The sequence below is a fragment of the Chionomys nivalis genome, chromosome 23 (genome assembly GCF_950005125.1).
Source record: "Chionomys nivalis chromosome 23, mChiNiv1.1, whole genome shotgun sequence".
Taxonomy (NCBI): domain Eukaryota; kingdom Metazoa; phylum Chordata; class Mammalia; order Rodentia; family Cricetidae; genus Chionomys; species Chionomys nivalis.
The window spans coordinates 13,246,313-13,265,539 of NC_080108.1; the positions used below are offsets into that span (position 1 = coordinate 13,246,313).

General features: G+C 50.6%; 1 protein-coding gene across 1 annotated transcript in view; it reads right to left on the reverse strand.

Moving 5' to 3' along the window:
- Positions 1-8,182, reverse strand: part of Pde8a (phosphodiesterase 8A) — a 102,314-nt gene extending 94,132 nt beyond the window's left edge. The window contains exon 1 of the mRNA XM_057755971.1: positions 7,406-8,182. Coding sequence (XP_057611954.1) covers positions 7,406-7,570 — 165 coding nt within the window. The 5' untranslated portion in view covers positions 7,571-8,182. The remainder of the gene's footprint in view (positions 1-7,405) is intronic.
- Between the last annotated feature and the right edge of the window lie 11,045 nt (positions 8,183-19,227).

The following is a 19,227-nucleotide window of genomic DNA, read 5'->3' on the forward strand; positions in this document are numbered from 1 at the left end:
GTTGCTGGAGACTGAACCCAGGCCCTGCCACAAAGGACAATTGCTTTACCACTGAACCATGGAGCCACATCCCAGCCCTCTCTAGTTGACAGAATGCAAGACCAGGACTTGACAGTTATATTACCAATCTATCACCTCTCTAGCTTCTCCTCCTATACTCTGTCCACGGCACCTCACTGGGGAGCTGCTGTCAGCTCCAAACACCTGAGGACAGCACGGGGCAGCTCTGGGCTGTCCACTAGCGGTGAGAAGGGAGCTGAAGCAGTCATGCAGGATGAATAGAGTGAACGCAGACGAGCTCAAGACACAAGAAGGTCTGCTCCCAAGCCAGACAGAGGAAAAGTCCTGGCGAGTCCTGCGTCTCTGACTCCTCTGAAGTCATACCAAAGTTCAGGGAAATTCGCAACATCCTTCCTGTCTGTCCGTGTGGATGGGCAGACTACATTTCATGCTTGTGGCTGGGGATTAGCAGCATAAAACTTGTCAAAACAGCGCTCTAACATGATATTCCACCACTTCCTAGCACACAGAGCAGAACAAAAGGAGAGCAGAAGGAAGGGACCCAGAAACATTGCTCAGCTTAAACATGGCCAAAGCTGGAGACAAAAGTTTACTAATAACCGACAGATTAATCACTGGCTCAAGGGTATTTTGGCTTTTTGTTAAGACACGTGCAACACACCCTAACCATTTTCGCTAACTTTAAAGGAGAGGAGATAGACCTGGGGAATGTGAGTACAAAGCCCTCCCAGACTAAAGCCGGGCTTGTTTATCAAGTGCTTTAGAGTGTGCCCAGCACACGGGAGCTGCCATCAAACTAGGACACGGTCCTTGTCCTCAAGCAGCCTACACTCCAGAAGGCAGAGGCCTCAAGAAGCAACTCCAGGCCTCTAAAGTGCAAGCCCTGCCAGGGGCTCAAGAAAGCTTTTGGTTGGACCTCAAGTAACTCTGGGAGGATGCCTACATGCAAGCACGCGGGAGGAATACACCAGGCGAGAGTCAAAGGGAACACAGCTCCTGGAGAGCCAAGCTGAGGAAGCCAATCTGGAGCCTGAGGAGGGGTAAGGATCCCTAGGATTGATTGGCCAGCTGGTTTCAGACAGCAAAGAGGACAGACTAGAGAAAGGATAGTTAATTGTGTGGATGACTGGGACAGGACTGAACTAGCTATAACTTCTACAAACACAGTAACTTAAAGCAGGGCCATAACCAATTTCCTCAATGAGTGAAGACCTAACAACATCATAGAAATACAAATTCAGAGCTGGGAGATGGTAGCACATGCCTTAAATCCTTGCACTTGGGAGGCAGAGGCAGGTGGATCTCTGTGAGTTCGAGGCCAGCCTGGTCTACATGGGCTAGTTCTACAGAGAAACTCTGTCCCAACAACAACAACAACTTAATTAGTTAATTAATTAAATTAATTAAAAAGAAATACGAATTCAGGACACTCCATTAAAACTCAGGTGACTAGGGCTGGAGACATGGCTCGGTGCTTAAGAGCACTGGCTGCTCTTTCAAAGGATCCAGTTCAGTTCCTAGCACCCGTATCCGTGGTTCATAACTCCAACTAATTCTAGTTCCAGGGGATCTATTCTTCTGGCCTCCTTGGGCACTGCATGAGTATGGTGCACAGGCATACACTCAGGCACATTATATAAATAAATGAGGGGGCTGGAGAGATGGCTCAGTGGTTAAAGGGACTGGCTGCTCTTCCAGAGGACCTGTGTTCAATTCCCAGCACCCACATAGCAGCTCACAACTGTTCTGGAACTCTAGTTCCAGGGGATCTGACACCTTCACACCAATGCAAACAAACAGACAAAAACCCAGGTGATTTAATTCATTTATAGCCTAGTGCAGAGATCCTCAACCTCCCCAATGATGCGACCCTTTAATACAGCTCCTCATGTTGTCTTGACCCTCAACCATAAACTATTTTGTTGCTACTTCATAACTGTAATTTTGCTACTGTTATGAGTCGTAGTGTAAATATCCATGTTTTCCAATGGTCTTAGGTGAGCCCTGTGAAAGCCCAGGCCCCAGACCCAAAGGCTGAGAACCACTGGCCTAATGGAAGGCCAATCCACGGGAGGGGGATGAAACAGGCAGTTAAGAGAGCAACATTCCAGAGGGTAAGAGCCTACCTTACCCTAGACTGTGTTCTACCCTAGATTGATGATGTGGCCCTGGGTGAGTCTCAAACCACCGGTGTCTTATCTGCAAGAGAAAATGACATCACCACCCTACAAGGTTGTGAAGACTCAAGGAGATACCATCTGCAACATATCTAGTACAAGCACAAGGCTTACAGAGTAGAGCGCATTCAAGAAATGGCAAGAGCTGCTAAGAGAGACAGTCTGCACTCCGTGATCATGCCCACTGTCCCGTATTATCCCCCAGCGGAGAAACACCAGCCTTGGCCTGGGCCAGGCTCGGGCCTGCTCCGAGCCTCACTTCTCCCTCTGCTCTTTAATTCTACTTTCTGTTTTAGCTTTCTGAAATAATCTGAAATAAAGCATTTTAGGTTATTCTGAGACCTCAGCCTCCCATCATGAAACTCGCCCTGTTTAAGAACTCAATCTAAATGGGCAAGCCATATGAGGAGAACCAGTGTCCTCAAACCACTTCAGACGGAGCATAAATGCCAGAAGGGACCATGGGCCCTTCAGAAACTTCACTTCAGAATGGAAAAGATCAAGGTTGACCCAGAGCGGGTGATGGAATTCTGAGATATCATTCTTAAGATTCACAGTTGAATTTATGGTGGTAATGACAGTGAGTATTGGGTTTATATATACACGCATTACGGTTGCTTGGTGAGGTAAATATATATTTTAGAGTAAGGGTTGTTCCCTGATCTTAATTTTCATGTGTTTATGTTTGCCTAAATTAAAGCAATCTGTCTTCATGTGTTATCTGATGTTGTTACTCTGCCAAGTTACGGAGTGTCTCTCTCTGAGAGTGGGAAATATTTTTGAAATATTATGATATAGGTGGTTATCAATGCAAAGAATTTCACGTATCTAGCAAGAGCTCAAGAAAATTTTTTAAATTCTTCGTAGCGAAGCCTGGCAAAAGACTCTATACATGGAAAGCCGTGAACACAATAGTGTGCAGCTCATCATCCTGCCCTCCTGAGATAAACTACCACATCACAGTAGGAGCACAGATACACTACCACATCACAGTAGGACCACAGATACACTACCACATCACAGTAGGAGCACACATACACTACCACATCACAGTAGGAGCACACATACACTACCACGTCACAGTAGGAGCAGAGTTAGAGCACGTTTGCTCACCTACACGTGCAGAGGGAAACTGTCGGTAAATCTCAGTGGAAAGACAAAACCAGCTGATGCACACCAAGAGAAAATTGCTTAATTTAACAAGCAAAGATACAATTGATTTTTTTTTTATAAATTAACACCAGGCAACCAATCTTATCCTAATATAGATAATACTTATTCTAGAGCTCAAGGGTCAGTTTATTGTGGTTGACAAAAATGGTTGGTTTGTCCAGTTCTTTGGAGAAAGGAAGTTGGTCGGAAGAAGCAAGGAGGAAGACTGGGAAGAGGGGGGGGAAGACAGTGAAAGGTCGGAGCAAAGCAAAAGGAGGAGGAGAGAATTAGAGGAGCAAGGGGGGAACAGCACCTGGAGCCTCTGCAGGCCGAGGGAGTCTGATGGGGACACCGCACTTGGTCACAAGTCCTGCTGTAGACTGCCCACGAAGCCATACAACTTTACAAAAGAGCCAACATGAAGCAGAAGCGGAGGCGCACGCCTTTATCCCAGCACTCAGTAGGCAGAGGCAGGAGGATCTCTGTGAGTTCGAGGCCAGTCTAGGACAGCCAGAGCTATGTAGTGAGATCTGGTCTCACAAAACAAACAAAAAACCCACAAACAACAAAGCTCACTAGGAGGAATATATCTTATCCCCTGGGTACAGTTCTCTGGGGAGCAACACCCAGAGGCTCCCACAAAAGCAGTCTGAGCTTCACAGCCTCCACTCTAGCTAAAACCCCTGTCTGTTTCTCCTTTATAGGAACGAGAGATTGTTTCACACAATTCAGCTACTGTTTATGGAGGGCCTACTGTGTGCCAGGCCTAAGGGAGACCGTAAAAGTAGATATGACTGCCCACCTCACAGAGCTGATGAGGAGGGCTGAGAGCTGAGGGCACCAGCCACCAGTGCTCCGTTGGGTGTTTGAAGCGCACAAATGTCCCAAGCGTACCTCAAGTCCCCACTGAGGGAAAAGGAAACAGATTCAATCTGAAAACTGACATGACAATATTGAAATGTTACAGCTGACGCGCACACTGGTTAAGAATAAAAGTGTTGAGTGTTCAAGCTGAACGCGGCATTCATGATCTGTGACCACACCGGCTCTAGAACTCCCGGATAAACAAACAGCCTGAGTATTTTCAGTAATACTCAAGGAGGTTCACACACTCTCCTCCAATGCATTGCAGATCTTAAAGTGCCTCTGCAACCATTAAGAACTAACCCACATTGGCTGAGTCCTTCTGTTAGGCATGTTTCTTGTTCTTTGACTACTATAATCTCACGGCAGGAATCAGAGCCTCTTGTGGCTTGCCTAAGACAGAACCCTAAGAAAGGGGCTGGATATCAAAGAGGTCTAGGAAATGCAACTCTAAACACCCTTTGGAAGATCACAGGTATCTTAAGTAGTTGACTCCGACAAGTCATACAAAAACAAAAAGAAAAAGAAAAAAAAAAACCTGGCTGAAGCCGGTTTTAGGGGCACGCACATATAGTGTACCAGGAAGGTGGGAAGCTGAAGCAGCAGGACCCCAAAGTTCCAGGGCACTGTGGGTACCACAACAAAACACTGTCAGAAAGAGAAAAGAGAAAGCAGGGATAGAAGTAGGGGAGGGAAGGGAAGAACTCTGCTGAACTTACTGAGTCAGTGTTCCTCACACTGACTGGATCACAGAACCCTTTCTTTGTGTGATACTTGCTAACTGTCCACAGACTGCCGCACAGAATTACATATGAAATACAGCACAGTGTAAAACACAGTGTTCAACCTGAAATGTATTTAATCAGTCTTGGGGCAACTCTGGGGAACTACAGCATATTAATGTATGCTGTAAGAATATAAAACTTTCTCCACTGAATTCCTTGTTTAAATTCAAATATACCCTGAATCCACAGTTTAAAGAATGAATACAGGCATGAGCGCATGCAAGTGTGCAAGTTTGTGCCCATGTGCCCGTATGCCTGCATGCGGAGGCCAGAGGGCCATCTCTACGGTTGTCTGCTTTGTTTTTGAGACAAGGACTCTCGCTGAAGCCAGTCCACTGAGTGGCTAGGCCACCCGGACAGCAAGCTCAGGGGATCTGCTTGTCTCCACCCCACTCCAGCACTGGGGTTAAGGTGAATGCCCAGCTTCTGTGTGGGTGCTGGGCATCTAAACCCAGGTTTTCATTCTTACCTGACAGGCCCTCAGCCACCAAGCTCCCTGCTCCAAGAATTTTTTTTTTAATGAACTAGAATGGGCTCTTATGATATTAACAAATTACGTGTAATTTGATCTTGCTAAAGCTTTTCCTCTCTAACATGTATTTTTTCCATTTCCAGAGTACAGTTAAATCTGAATTTTAAGAGAAAAATGCTGAGCTGAAGACAAGCTGTGATTACTTCTGCTCTATTACCCGATATGCCTAAACTAGCTATCTGTCACTGAGATGTGGTAGCAGAAGGGACCACTCCGGAATAAAGCACGGGAGGAGCTTTCCTTTCTATTGGTGGTGTTACTGTAATTTGTAATTCGTCTCCTCCTCTGTATGTGTTAATTTTTAAGCCTATCTTAAGTGTTTTATAGACAAAACTGCAGTGACGGAAGTATTGTTGAGTAAACAATAAAAAATAAACCCAGCAGTTATTTGGCACCTATTATATGCATCCTGCGGGGCTAGCCACTGTAAGGATGAACACACTGTCTAGGCCGTAACACGGGCAAAGGTCTGTTGGCACAGAGTATAGGCACAGGAACTCTAAAACCCAGAAACCAGAGGAAGGCAGGAGAGTAAGTTGCTACCCCGGAGAGGTTCACAAGAATGCCTAATAGAAATTTTAAGACCACCAGGCTACCACAAAAAGGACCTGTATGAAGTAAGGTGTCTCACTGAAAGGATGACTTTGAAATTTAATATTGGCTAATGAAAAAAAAAACAATGTTAGATTTGGGTCCAAACTACGACAGTTAAGGCTTCCCACGTTCTACTTCATCTGTAGTGTCTTGTTTGTAAGTCTGTTGGGCTTAATAGATAAGTTTCTCATCAAAAGCAGTTTGTTCTACAGCCTAAACTCTTAACTGTCACGGGTTTCTTTAAAGAAACCACAGCAGAAAGAACTTTGGATGATCGGCACAAGGCTGAATTTTCACTCAAAGTTCTGGTAGGGCGGGGCAACCACTCACTCCAGCACGAAAAGCTGGACATGGTCTTCCCTTTCATATAGAAGTAGTACCATGATGATAGCTGGATATTAAAGACAGCTAAGCAGATCAACTGCATCCTTCAAATTTGGGAGGTTCCGCAGAACTTAGTAAGCAATTTAAAAACTTGCTAGTAACGAGGGGTCTACTTTCAAACTCTGCAGCCAAGCACACCAGGGACTGATTTACTTAAGGAAACAAAACCCGACGCAGGAGGTGTCGCTCTAAAATCCCACATGTAAGCGGAAAGCCGCCTCGGTGAACTTTTTATCTTTCCTTCGGAAAACCTTAGCCCTCGAAACTCACGATAAAAGCTGAGGCGAAAGGCGCTGGGGGAAGACACGCAATGAAAAAACAACGCGAAAACCCTGGGAGTCCCAGTCCGACTGCCTCCATCAAAGATTAACTCTGCCCTGCTGGATCCTTCAAAGATCACGTCTCCAGGAGTTATTTTCTAATTACATAGGCTTTAACTACCACACGTACGCTATTAAACCTGAACTTCAGATAGCATGTGCAGTGAAGCCAAACCGATGTTCCAGGTCACATTTCAACAGACCCAACTAAGTGCAAAAATGAAACTGCTTGTGCAAAGAGGGGACAGAGGTTGGGATAAACGAGGCACGGGGTGTGGGGGGTTGTCACGCCCAAGACCCTTCCCAGAGCTGACGGCCCACCCCTTTCTGCTCTGAGAACTGCAAGTGCAAAGTGCACCCTGGTTTTACCGTCTCAGGCCCACCCCCACCCACCCTCCCTCGGCAGGGAACTGACTCGAGGCGTCCCACCCGGCCAGGGAACCAAGAGACGTCGAAAGCCTCGTTCCGCGACAAACCCGCAGAGCCGGCGACGAGCGGCGTCGGTCAACGCCACGGCGGCCGCCTAGAGGACCCCGCCGACCCCACCACGTCTGCTCCGCTCCCGGTGCTGCTCACCTTCGAGGCGCCGCCGTCGGGAGGCTGAGGCTCCACCAGCCTGGCGCGGCTGGAGCCGGGCGCGGTCGACCGTCGCTGTCTAGACAGCGGCACGGGGCCCGACGCGTGCGCTTCCCGGCCCTCCGCTTGGTGGTCGAAAATGCGGATGCTCGGGGCGCAGCCCATGCTGGCGGCGACGCCGAGGACACGCTGGCGGGCAGCAGCGATCCGGTCAGCAAACGGCCAGCCCGGCGCCTCGGGGCCGCCGCGGGCGCAGTGTCATCGCGGCCTGAGCGGGCGGGCGGGCGGTGGCGAGCGCGGGGCTCGCGGCAGGAAGCGCGGCCACCTCTTCTATCGCGCTGCGGGCGCGGCGACGGCGGCCGTGGGGAGGGGTCGCTGGGGCGGGAGGCGCGCCGCGGACGCCCCTCCGAACATGCCCTTCCTGAGGCGGGAGCCGCCGCCGTCTCCCTCACATCGCCGCGCGCGCCTCGGCCACCGCGCTTCCGGGGAAAGTCGGGGGAGGAGATTAGCGCTCTCGCCACCGGGAGCAGCGAGCCCGCGCCGGCGTTAGCCCCGCCGCCCTCGCCTCGTCCGACTCTCGAGGAACCGACGCTCGCCTGGCGGCGCCCGGCAAAAAAGCGCCCCCTAGTAGGGGCGACCTGTGGGAAGCCTCGCCCTCTGGCCCCGCGCTGCGAGCTGCACGGGGGAACCGGCGCGCCGAGGGAGCGAGCGGCTCGGTTCCGCTCGGGCCGCGCCGTCGAGAAGCGCGCCGAGGCGGCGGCAGGAGCCAGCCGGGACTTGCGCGGCCGAGCCTTCCGCTCCGCGCTCCGGACCGCGTCTTGCGGGCAACGCGCCGCGCCCAGCCCCCAGCGGTGACCTCCAGCGGCTGCTGGCGTCAATGCAAAGCAGCTGGGGCGCCCGCCGCCTGCTCCCGGGACCGCCCGTCCAAGAGCATGCGCGGCCGCGACCGCAGGGGCGCCCAGCCAGCCTGCCCAGAGAGAGTGGAAGGGACTTGCTCGAAGACACAGCAATGCTGCTTCAGGGGCCACCCTCCTCGTTCACTGTCACACATCGCTGTGTTTGAGACTTGGAGCTCGAGCATCCGTTACGAGGTCGGTTGCAAGGATTTCATTGCGAGGTGACCAGAAGGCCACGAGGGCACCACACTCCAGGTCCCAGACGTTATTACCAGGGGCAGCAGCCCTTGCTCCGAGACCTGGCACGGCACGCCTCTGGGTGCACCGGGATCGGTACGACTGCGAGGCTTCGAAGCTACAGTACGTGGAAGGCCGGTCCTCTTAACCAAATGACAGTTCCAGGTTCAACAGCCCCAGGAATCAGAACCAAGGGAAGGGGTGCGCGCCCGTCCAGCAGGGATCAGGCCTGGGAGGACCACCCCCGGATAAGATGTCAGAACTGTAGCCCTCACAGGCTGCCAGCCTAGCTGCGTGACTCCGGATGAGTCTCTTAGCCTCTCTGTGGCTGAAGCTGCAGGGCGACGCCCCTGGGTGTGCATCTGGTACCCAGAGCCAGTCATTTCGGGGGCCGTCCCGCCCTTCCTTGCTCTCCAGGTCCACCGGGACCCCAGCGGAGCTGTAGCTTCCTTTCCCCTGTCCACACCTTTCCTACCCGCACCCGGGAGCGACCCTGAGAAGCCCAGGCTCCCAACCCGCGGGTTGGCTGCTGTTAAGACCCGGAGATGTGCTCAGGGCTCAGGTCCCTGCTGCCCCGCTGAGACGGACACAGGTGCTTCATTTCTGTCGCAGCAGCTCCGACGTCCTTGAGTACCGATCTTCCAGACGACTGGAGGGCGCGTGGAGGCTTCGGGAGCGGATAAGGCTGGAGCAGCTCTGGCCATTGGCACGTGGCTCCTTTGTCAAGTTAAAGCACTCTGTCTTAAGTCTCACTGGCTCCATGGAGGTGTCTTGAAAAAACAGGAGGGATGTAATATCACCCGTTATTCCACCCAAATTGTAGTGTTTTTGACTAGCAACCTTAGAGGGTAGTTTTTTTCAGCTGGCATCTGGATCCTTTGAAAAAAATGCCTTTAGCCACAGAGGCTCTCGCAAATCTAAGGCTCTTCTCCCCGCCCACCAGAAGTCTGGCCTTGAGAACTTCACACTGACCTTGCTTGTGAAGCTACAAAGGAAGCCCCAGCCCTCCTGGCCCTCCCCGCACAGGCTGACTCTCACCGTTCCTGCTTTGTCTTGGGGATCCTTGAGCTTCAAGTCAATAACAGGGTGGGGCTGAGGAAAGGGGGCTCATCTGGAGACCAAAGACTGCTGGTTCCTTCCCCTCCTCCCCCTCCACCATCCTGACTTGGTTGCTTACTGTCTCTAATCTCAAAACTGACCTCCCGCCCTGCAATTTAGGGTTCCACAGATCTGGAAACCTGAGTGAAGGACACTCAGGCAGACTGGAGCCATCTGTTCACTTGTGGGGTGGGGGGAGCCCACTTTTCCTGGTTCTTAAGACCTTAGGCTGGAACTGTGGAGAGTAAGCCATCCCATCCCTCCTCAGGCTAGAATCTGCACCTGCAGATCTTTGAAAACAACCTGTGAAACCAGAGGTTCTGCACGCCTCAAAGAGTAAACCTTCCTGATGTATGGCACCCAGTCCATCACCCAGGGTGTTCAGGGCCGGTGAAAAAACCCACTCAGGGCTGGAGAGACGGCTCGGTGGTTATGAGCGGGCACTGCTCATGCAGAGAAGTCCCAGCTCCCATGCCAGGTGCCTATAGCCAGCCGCTTTACTCCAGCTCCAGGGGATGTGACCACACTCCCTCTTCTGTCCCACACTCATGCACACAGACACACATGCAGCATGTGCAAAATAAAGTTTAAAAACCCACCAGTTCTGGGAGTAGTGGCCCATGCCCAGTCTCCAGGAGACTGAGGCAGAGGGTTTACCATATGTTTGAGTTCAGCTAGATCTATATGACAAGTCCCTGTATAAAATTGAAGAAAAAAAATAAAAAGAGGGCTACAGAGTTGGCTCGGTAGTTAAAAGCACTTGCTGCTCTTGGGTTCCTGACTCTCCTATAGTGGCTCACAACCGTCTGTAACTCCAGGTACAGGTGACTGGATGCCCCTTCTGAACTACAGAGACACCAGGCATTCATGTGCACATACATACATTCAGGCAGGACACTCACACAATTTTTTAAAAGCCTAAAATTAAAAAAAAAAAAAAAAAAAAAAAACACCAAGAGTCTCAGAGAACTCATCTGAGTCCTACACAGAGGAGATGCCCTGCCCCCAACAGTGCTGGCCAGCAGGAACCTCACTAGCCGGAGTAAAATCTACCCAGAGCCCTGACACAGAAACCCTGACAAGGGTGACTCAGACTTGTAGTTGAACATCCATTTCTGACTCCCAGGACTCGGCGTGAGGTTCAATGGGGCTGCAGTTTCTGCAGTCAGCCGTTCTCAAGGAGATTCCACTCCTGGGGGCTGGGAGAGAGGCGCTTCAGTCCCTGTGGTGCAAGGGCTGCCTATTGTTTCCCTGCTTCTCCAATAACTGCTCCCTCTTAGCCAGCCAGTTCTCCTCCCTCAGGGCCTTACTTCCTTCTCCACCCAGTGGCTGGCTGTCTTCAAAGACTACTGCTGGCAGAGCGGTCCCCAGGGCTCTGCTCCGGCCTTTCCCCACTGAACTTGGCTGATGGAGGAGGGAGCTTTCTGACAACTAGAGACGTGACTCCCAGCCTTGCCCTTTCCCGGACCTTGGATGACCAACTTTACTTCTGTGAGCTGATTTTCTCTGCTGTAAATCTAGGATTAAAGGTATCTTCCTCTCAGAGATTAGATGGGATCGCTGATGTCAAATGCCTATAATAACCGCTGTGTCCCTTAGGGTCCACCTTCCTCTGGGAATTGAACATCCGTTTCAGTTCTGATGTTCACCCAGCACTGGCTTCAGTCCTGGTACTACACACACACACACACACCTATAGGAAGAAATAGAATTTCCCAAACAAATCTATGGCTTCTACTTTATCAACTCCCCCACCCCTACCTTTCAAGGCCTTGTATAAATTACACTGGTTTTCCTTGGTTGTTGAGAAAGTATCTCTCAAATTATCATTGTTTTCAATTGTACATTCTATAAATTTATATGCGAACACATTCTGAAAAAACTAGTAAAACATTTGAACCAAGCAGAGGTATATAGCGTACAGAAGAAAAAAGTAGGGGGAAGAAAAGCCAGGCACAGTGCCCTTAATTCTAGCACTCCATATTTAGGCAGAGACAGGCAGATCTCTTGAAGCCAACCTGGGCTACATAGTGAGTTGCAGGCCCCTCAGAGCTATAAAATGAGAATGTCTGTCTCACAGAAAGAAAAAAGAAAGGCTCTTCCCTTCTCCAAACATAACTATTAAAAGTTTGCTAGACCCATCTCAATGTTGAACACCCAGTACTACAAAATGTAAAACACCCAATACTACAAAGAAGGATGCGGTGGACATCACTTAAAAGGCTTTGTGGTAATGATTTATCTAAAAGTCTGTCGCCTGCTCCCTTGCTCCAGAAGAGGCGAAAAGAAATGAGATCAAAGACATTCAGCCCTGGCTGCCGCTGAGACAGGAGACATGATGGCCACCTTCCCTGCCAGCCCCTGAATCAGGCCTTTCTGAGCCATCTCTCCAGATTCATATTTGTTTCTCTGTTAAGCCCTGGTCTTTTATTCCCTGACTATCCCAGCCTTTTTCAGATAACAGACAACAGGGTGGACCACCTTCAGAGAGAAGCCACAAGAAGAGTGGAGCGCCCTCTGGAGGCCAGAATGGTGGAGGCATAAAACCTCAGAGGTTCTGGTCCTCTACCTGCAGGACTCCATTGTGCGCTGTGGTCCCCCCTTCAGTTTGGCTTGGTTCTTGTCATCGACCTGGGGCCCTGGAGTGACAACTCAGTGTGAACTCCTTTTCTCAAAATGGGCCTATCGATGTCATGGTTTAGGAAGTCTCCGGCTCCCAGTGCTCACCCCCATGCGTGACCCTGTGATTCCATCCACCCCTTCCTGCAGAGACTCCACCCCTCTAATCTACTGGATAAGAAGCAACTGTTCTGAACATTGTCCTGTGAGGCAAGTGCTGAGGGGCCAAGGGCTCACACCCAACCCAGGGAGAGCAAGGGGGGTGTACCACTGAAGACGCAGAAGCCACCAAAACTTGTTTACCCTTCTGACACCTTGATTACCTAGAAAACATTTCCTATGTAACCTCAGGAATCCGCAGCTTCCATCTGCTCGGTCCCAGAACCTGTGATTTCCACCCCAGTTTGGAAGCCCTTGACCCAGGTTCTGTTTAGTTTGGTTTCTTACATTGCTGTTGTTTGAGACAGGGCCTCTTGTAACCCAGGCTGGCCTCAAACTTGCTATGTGGTCAAGAATGACCTTGCATTCCTGATGCCCCTGCTTCTACCTCCCAAGTACAGAGATTCCAGGCCTTCACTGCCATGCCTGACTTCTTTGCCCCAAGTCCTTAATATGTAGTGTTCCAGCCGGGCGGTGGTGGCGCATGCCTTTAATCCCAGCACTCAGGAGGAGTGCACTCTGGGAGTTCGAGGCCAGCCTGGTCTACAAGAGCTAGTTTCAGGCCAGGCTCCAAAGCTACAGAGAAACCCTGTCTCGAAAAACCAAAAAAAAAAAAAAAAAAAAAAAAGTAGTGTTCCAGGGGGGTATCTGTCCCTATGCCTAGACCTGTGTAGTCACAGGTACTTCGCAGGTTTCTGTCTGGGTCAGTATAGTCCTATATCTCTGTATTAGTTACTTTTGTCATCCCTGTGGCTAAATACCCGTGTGACAGCTGATCTTGGCTGTCAACTTGACACCCCTGGGAAGAGGTAATCTCAGTTAAGGAATTGTCATCAAACTGGCCTGTGGGCACATCTCTGGGGGATTTCTTTGATTGCTAGTTGATCTAGGAGGGCCCAACCCACTGTGAACAGTACTATCCTTAAGCAGTGGATCTGGATCTGAGGGCTGGAGAGCTGGCTCAGCAGTTAAGAGCACTCGTTCATAAAGAGGACCCGGGTTTAATTCCCAGCACACACATGGTGTCGCGCGACCATCTGTAACTCCATGCCCAAGGGATTTGATGCCCTCTTCTCCTCTCCACAGCATCAGGCTTATACGTATGAACATGCAGGCAACACCCTCAAACACGTAAAATAAATCAGTCTTTTTTTTAAAATTGAAGAGAAAGAAAAGTAGCTGAGTGTGAACCTGGGAGCCAGTCCGTGAGCAGCGCTCCTCCGGGGTGCCTGCCTCAGTCCCAGCCTCCAGTGCCCTGAGTACTAAGAGTTGTGACAGAAAACAAACCCTTCTTTTGCCCAACTTGCTTCCAGTCACAGCATTAATCACACTCAGAGAAAAGCAAGTTAGGGAAACCGGACAAAGGCATTGGAAAGGAAGGAGAGTTTCCTTTAGCTCACGGTCTGAGGGATGCAGGGACACTGGAGGCCAGAGTGTGAGGTAGCCCGCTCTGTTAGCTGCAGTGGGGAAACACAGAGCTCCATGCCGATACTGAGCTTGCTCGCACCTCTTTATCTAGTCCGGGATTCCAGCCCTGCGGGGATGAAGACCCCCCCCCCCATTCAGCATAGGTCTTTCCTCTTCAGCTAACCCTCTGGAGACTCTCACAGACAGGCCCTGAGGTTGTCCGCTGGGTGGATTCTAACTTCTTCCAGTTGACAAAATCAACCAACGCTATCTCCGCCTTAGACTTTTTCTCTTCTTCTAGAACAAAACAAAACATATATGTGTGTGTGTGTTCAGCTACATGTACAGATAAATATGCACGTGGAGATCAGAGGTCAATGTTGGGTGTCTTCCTCAATCACTCGCCACCATATGTTTTTGGGGTGGGCCTCTCTCGCTGCATCTGGAGCTCACTGATTGGCTGGACAGGCCAGCAAGCCCCAGGATCTTCCTGTCTCCACCTCTCCAGCACCAGAGTTATGGTGAGTTCTAGAGAAGGAAGCTCAGGTCCTCATAATTACAAGGAAAGCACTTTACAGACTGAGCCATCTGCTTTTCTGCTGTCAGTACAGCCCAAGCCAGGCTAGGACTGTGAACCTTCCTGCCTCAATCTTTTGAGTACGGAGTGTACAGGCGTACATTTCCTTAACCCACTAAAATTCTTGAGAGTTATCAAGCAGAGTTATTTCTGGGGCAACCACCCCTGCCATGATCATCATTGCCATCATCGCCACCATCACCATATCATCACCGCCATCACAACCACTGTCACCCTACACCCCAGCAGCAGGAGCAGTACAGCATCATCGTCACCATGGTCACCACTGAAATCACCATCACTCCCATCAGCAGCAGTCACCCCAATGCCACAGCTTCTGCAGCAAGTCCCCAGCCCCTTTGCAGCAGGGCAGACAGGGCTCCCACAGCTCTTTTACCCGGACCCCTCTGATTTTCTCCAAAGCTCTCCCTGAGGACAGCCATGCTTCCTGTCTTATGACTGAGAAAACAAGACAACAGCAGCCCCCATGAACTCCAGCGGACCTTTGAATGACCTCATTCACTGTGTTACTTACAGACTACAGATTCCTCAAAGGGCTGTCCCCCAGCCTGGGGCCACTTCCTTCAGCTGGGGATAATGTCCTTACTTGGGAGTAGATCCTCAGAGTTCTGAGACCAGAGACTCTGCCAGGCTGACAAGGACCAGCAGAGTCTGACTGTGTCACTGCCCATCTCTGCCACCTCCATGTGATCACTTAAAGCCATGCTCCCTCCCCTCCCTTCCCTCTCTTCCCTCTCTCTCTCTCTCTCTCTCTCTTCCTCCCTTCCTTCTGGTGAGGGTTCACTGTGTTTCCCAGGGAGGCCTGCAATCCTTAGACCCTCCCAGCTTGGCCTCTGGCACAGCTGTGACTACAGGCACGCGCCATCACACACAACACCATGTTTTCCTTTGTCAGACACACATCCAGCTGCTCCTTCAGCTCCTCTTCCCACTCCACCGTCTTTATAACCTTGCTTACCCCTTCCTGGAGTGGGCTGGAGTGTTCTTCCGCTCATATACACTCATCTATATCATTACGTGACTCACCCTTCTGGGACAGATAATTTGGGTTGTAGTGGATCAAAACTCAGATCCAAAATGATGTTAGCAAACCAGAAGCGACGCGGGTCATAACAGCTGAAAGATCCAAGCTCAGCTCTGACTTCAGGTATGGCTTGATCAGGAACTCAATCCCTGACATCCATACTTATGGACTGGATTGGCTCATGGGCCCATCTTAACCAATTGCTGTGGTCAGGGAAGTGGTGGCACTAAACCGTCTACCAAAATAATTTGAGCTGATACTCAAGGTAACTGTGGCTTACCCTGGTCCCCATATATTATGTGGCTAGTTCTATCCATGCACTCTCAGTGTTCCGCTCAGGTATACACAGAGAAGAAGCACGGATAATGGAGCAAATGCTCTGGTCACCCAGGCATCATTTCAAGATCTGCTTAGGCAGGTCATATTGTAATCAATAATGAGAATCCTCCCCTCATTCTGCTGGAGCCTATCCTGACCTTAGCTCAGTCCTGTGCCTCCCTTAGTGGGAAGGACCTCAGAACCCCACCCCAGGAGGCTGGCATGAGAAGCAGGACTTTTTTTTTGGTTTTTCGAGACAGGGTTTCTCTGTAGCTTTGGAGCCTGACCTGGAACTAGCTCTTGTAGACCAGGCTGGCCTTGAACTCACAGAGATCTGCCTGCCTCTGCCTCCTGAGTGCTGGGATTAAAGGCGCCACCACCACCTCCCGGCTGGCACCAGAAATAAAATGTGACACAGGACGGTCCATAAAAGAGATGAAGGCAGGACCCTACCCTTTCCCACTGTCTCCATCCCAATCTTCCCACTTTGCAACTGCCCAGGCTGTGCCCCACTCTACCTGAAATAGGTTTGGCCTCTGGGTGGGAGCTCTGCTGGCCAGAGATGTCTGTGAGGAGAGGCACAGTGGAGTAGCGCAATTCCTGCTCCAGGTGCTATGGTACGGCTCGCAAGTCGGGCAAGGGGCTGGAGATTGAAACAAAAACACACACCAAGAATGTCCCCTTTAGTGTGGTCCAGGGCAGCTTATATAGGCTCTCCTTGACCAATGGCCACACCCTAACTCTCAGCTGCAAGCCCACCAGAAACCACTCCCCTGCCATCAGGAACTCCTGAGGGTCTCGTGCTCAGAGCAGCTGCAAACACAGGAAAACAAGTTGTTTACTCCAACAGGCAAGGGGTCATAGGAAATTCAGGGTCTGGGAGTCCACAGTCCCCAAGACAGTGGGTCTCCCACCTTAGAGAAGGGAAGCCGTGTGCCAAAATGAACCCAGGATGAACCAGGACAACAGTGACATTTGACATCTTTCTCTTTTTAATTATAACTTTACTTCCCTGCCTCCCTCCCTCCATCTGCCCCTCTCTCCCCTGTGTGTGTGTGTGGCGGGGTTGGGGGGGACAGAGAGAGAGAGAGAGAGAGAGAGAGAGAGAGAGAGAGAGAGAGAGCACAAGAGAGAGAGCTCGTGGGCATACCATAACATGCATGAAGATCGGAGGGCAACTGGTAGGAGTCAGTTTTCTCCTTCTACCATAGGGACCTGGGGGTCAAACGCAGGTGGTCAGGTAGTCAATCTCGACCACAAGCGCCTTCACCCACTAGGATGTATTTGGGGACATCTGAGACCATACTGGTCATCACAGCAGAGGACCCAGCCTTGTAGCCAAGATTCCAAAAAAGCAATTCAGTTGTTACTAAGAAGAAATATTTCTCTAGTGTGTCCAGATTCAAGGTAAAATTATATTGCTAGGTATCAGGAAAAAAAATGGAAAATGTAATGGTTAAAAAAAAAAAATCAGAGTGAGAGCTGGTCCTGGCAATCTGTGCCTATGATCTCAACACTTGAAGCTAAGGTGGGAAGATCTCAAGGATGAGGCCAGCCTGGGCTAGATCAAGATTCTGTCTCAGGGAAAAAAGAAAAGGAGAGAGAGAGAGAGAGAGAGAGAGAGAGAGAGAGAGAGAGAGAGAGAGAGAGAGAAATAAAAAGCAGTGAGTGCCAGTGCTCGCTTCTCTGGAACTGCCTCTTCCCTGGCTCATTGACTAGGCCTCCCTCCTCTGCAAAGCTCCATGTTTTGGGGCATGGTCCCCTCTGCCCCTGGTGGCCTGCACCAGGCTGGTAGCCAGGCCCTAAGCACTGACTCTGGATACTGGGAAAGCCACAGTCCTGAGGCTTCAGGGGACTGCAGCTTAGGGGTCCAGGCACAAGCAGGGGAAAGCACACTCACAGGGTGGCTGGTGACAAATGAACCAAAACTCACTGAAAGTCTAACAGGTCTATGGAAAACCCCGTAGACCTGGGTAACCCAAGCTGATTGGCCACCTTTCACCCCCTTCACAACCCTTTCCCCCAACACAATATGCACACATACACACACACACAAAACACATGCAACACACACAACACACACAAACACACAACATACACACAACATACATACAACATGCACACACATACACATACAACACACAGAGCACACACAACACACATCCACATTGTTCCCTTGAACAGGAAACTCTATGTTTTACAAAGTTTGCATCTGGGCAAGCAACCCTCCCAGCTTTGTTCCCTCACCTTCTCCTGGGGACCCAGGTTCAAGCCCACGCCATGGTAGGAGAGGGGGAATCTGTACTCTGGCCTCACACCGATGCTCCCTTCTTCTGACTCCTTCCTTCCCCCATGGCATCAGAGCTAAGGCAGAAACCTTGCGGCCATACTATACGGACACACCCCCGTGTAAATCCCTTCTAGTGCTCCATGAGACCATAGTGTCCTCACATCACTGGACAGGGAACAGGGCCTCAGAGAAGTTAAGCAACCCACCCTCAGTCACACAGCAGAGGGCAAAAGCAAGCTGCCCACTCTAATGTATCTGACGCTGGAGCCGAATGTGTCCCCTGTACAGTAGGAGAGCTTCTGTAAAAGTAAACCCTAGAATAATAAGCTAAATATGGGCAGCTGAGGAGTCAAGCATCACTGAGGCTTGGAGGCAAGCAGTGCAATACGATACACCCCAGAGCGACTGTGGGCTGCTCTGTTCCCCGGGCGAATGCAATGCCGGTTACCAGAAGTATGTGGGACTTTTGAAATGCCAGCCGCAGCGATCATGAATCACTATTTTCAAAGCTCTTAATCCAAAGCAACCTCCTTTCCCTCCTGGCTCCTTTCCTGATTTATCAACTCTCCCTTCTCCGGGTCCCGGGACTCAGGCCTGCCAGGTCTCACGAGAAATCTGTCACATCTGTGGGAACGTGTGCCCTGTGTGTATGATCGCCACGCCTGCTTTGTAAGACGTGGAAAGCGAGCCATCAAGTCAGCACAGCTGGAAAGTCGGACCGCAGAAGGGCCTAGTTAGGAGGGTTCTAGATTTATCCCTCCACACAGGGATGCAGAACGTGGTGGGGGAGGCAGGTATCGCCTAAGTCATGAGGGCTATGGGTGCCGTGGCATGAGGTGAGCTCTAAGTGTGTGCCCCAAGAGGAGAGGACTTCATCTTGGACAGGGTGAGACTGAGCATCCAGAAGCCCTGTCCTGAGGCGACACAAGAAACAGCGTTTTTCCTTCATACCCCTCACCTTTCTTAAAATTGCACCTGGTTTTCCTCTGGGAAGCCACAGTTACCTTGAGTATCAGCTCAAATTATTTTGGTAGACGGTTTAGTGCCACCACTTCCCTGACCACAGCAATTGGTTAAGATGGGCCCATGAGCCAATCCAGTCCACAAGTATGGATGTCAGGGATTGAGTTCCTGATCAAGCCATACCTGAAGTCAGAGCTGAGCTTGGATCTTTCA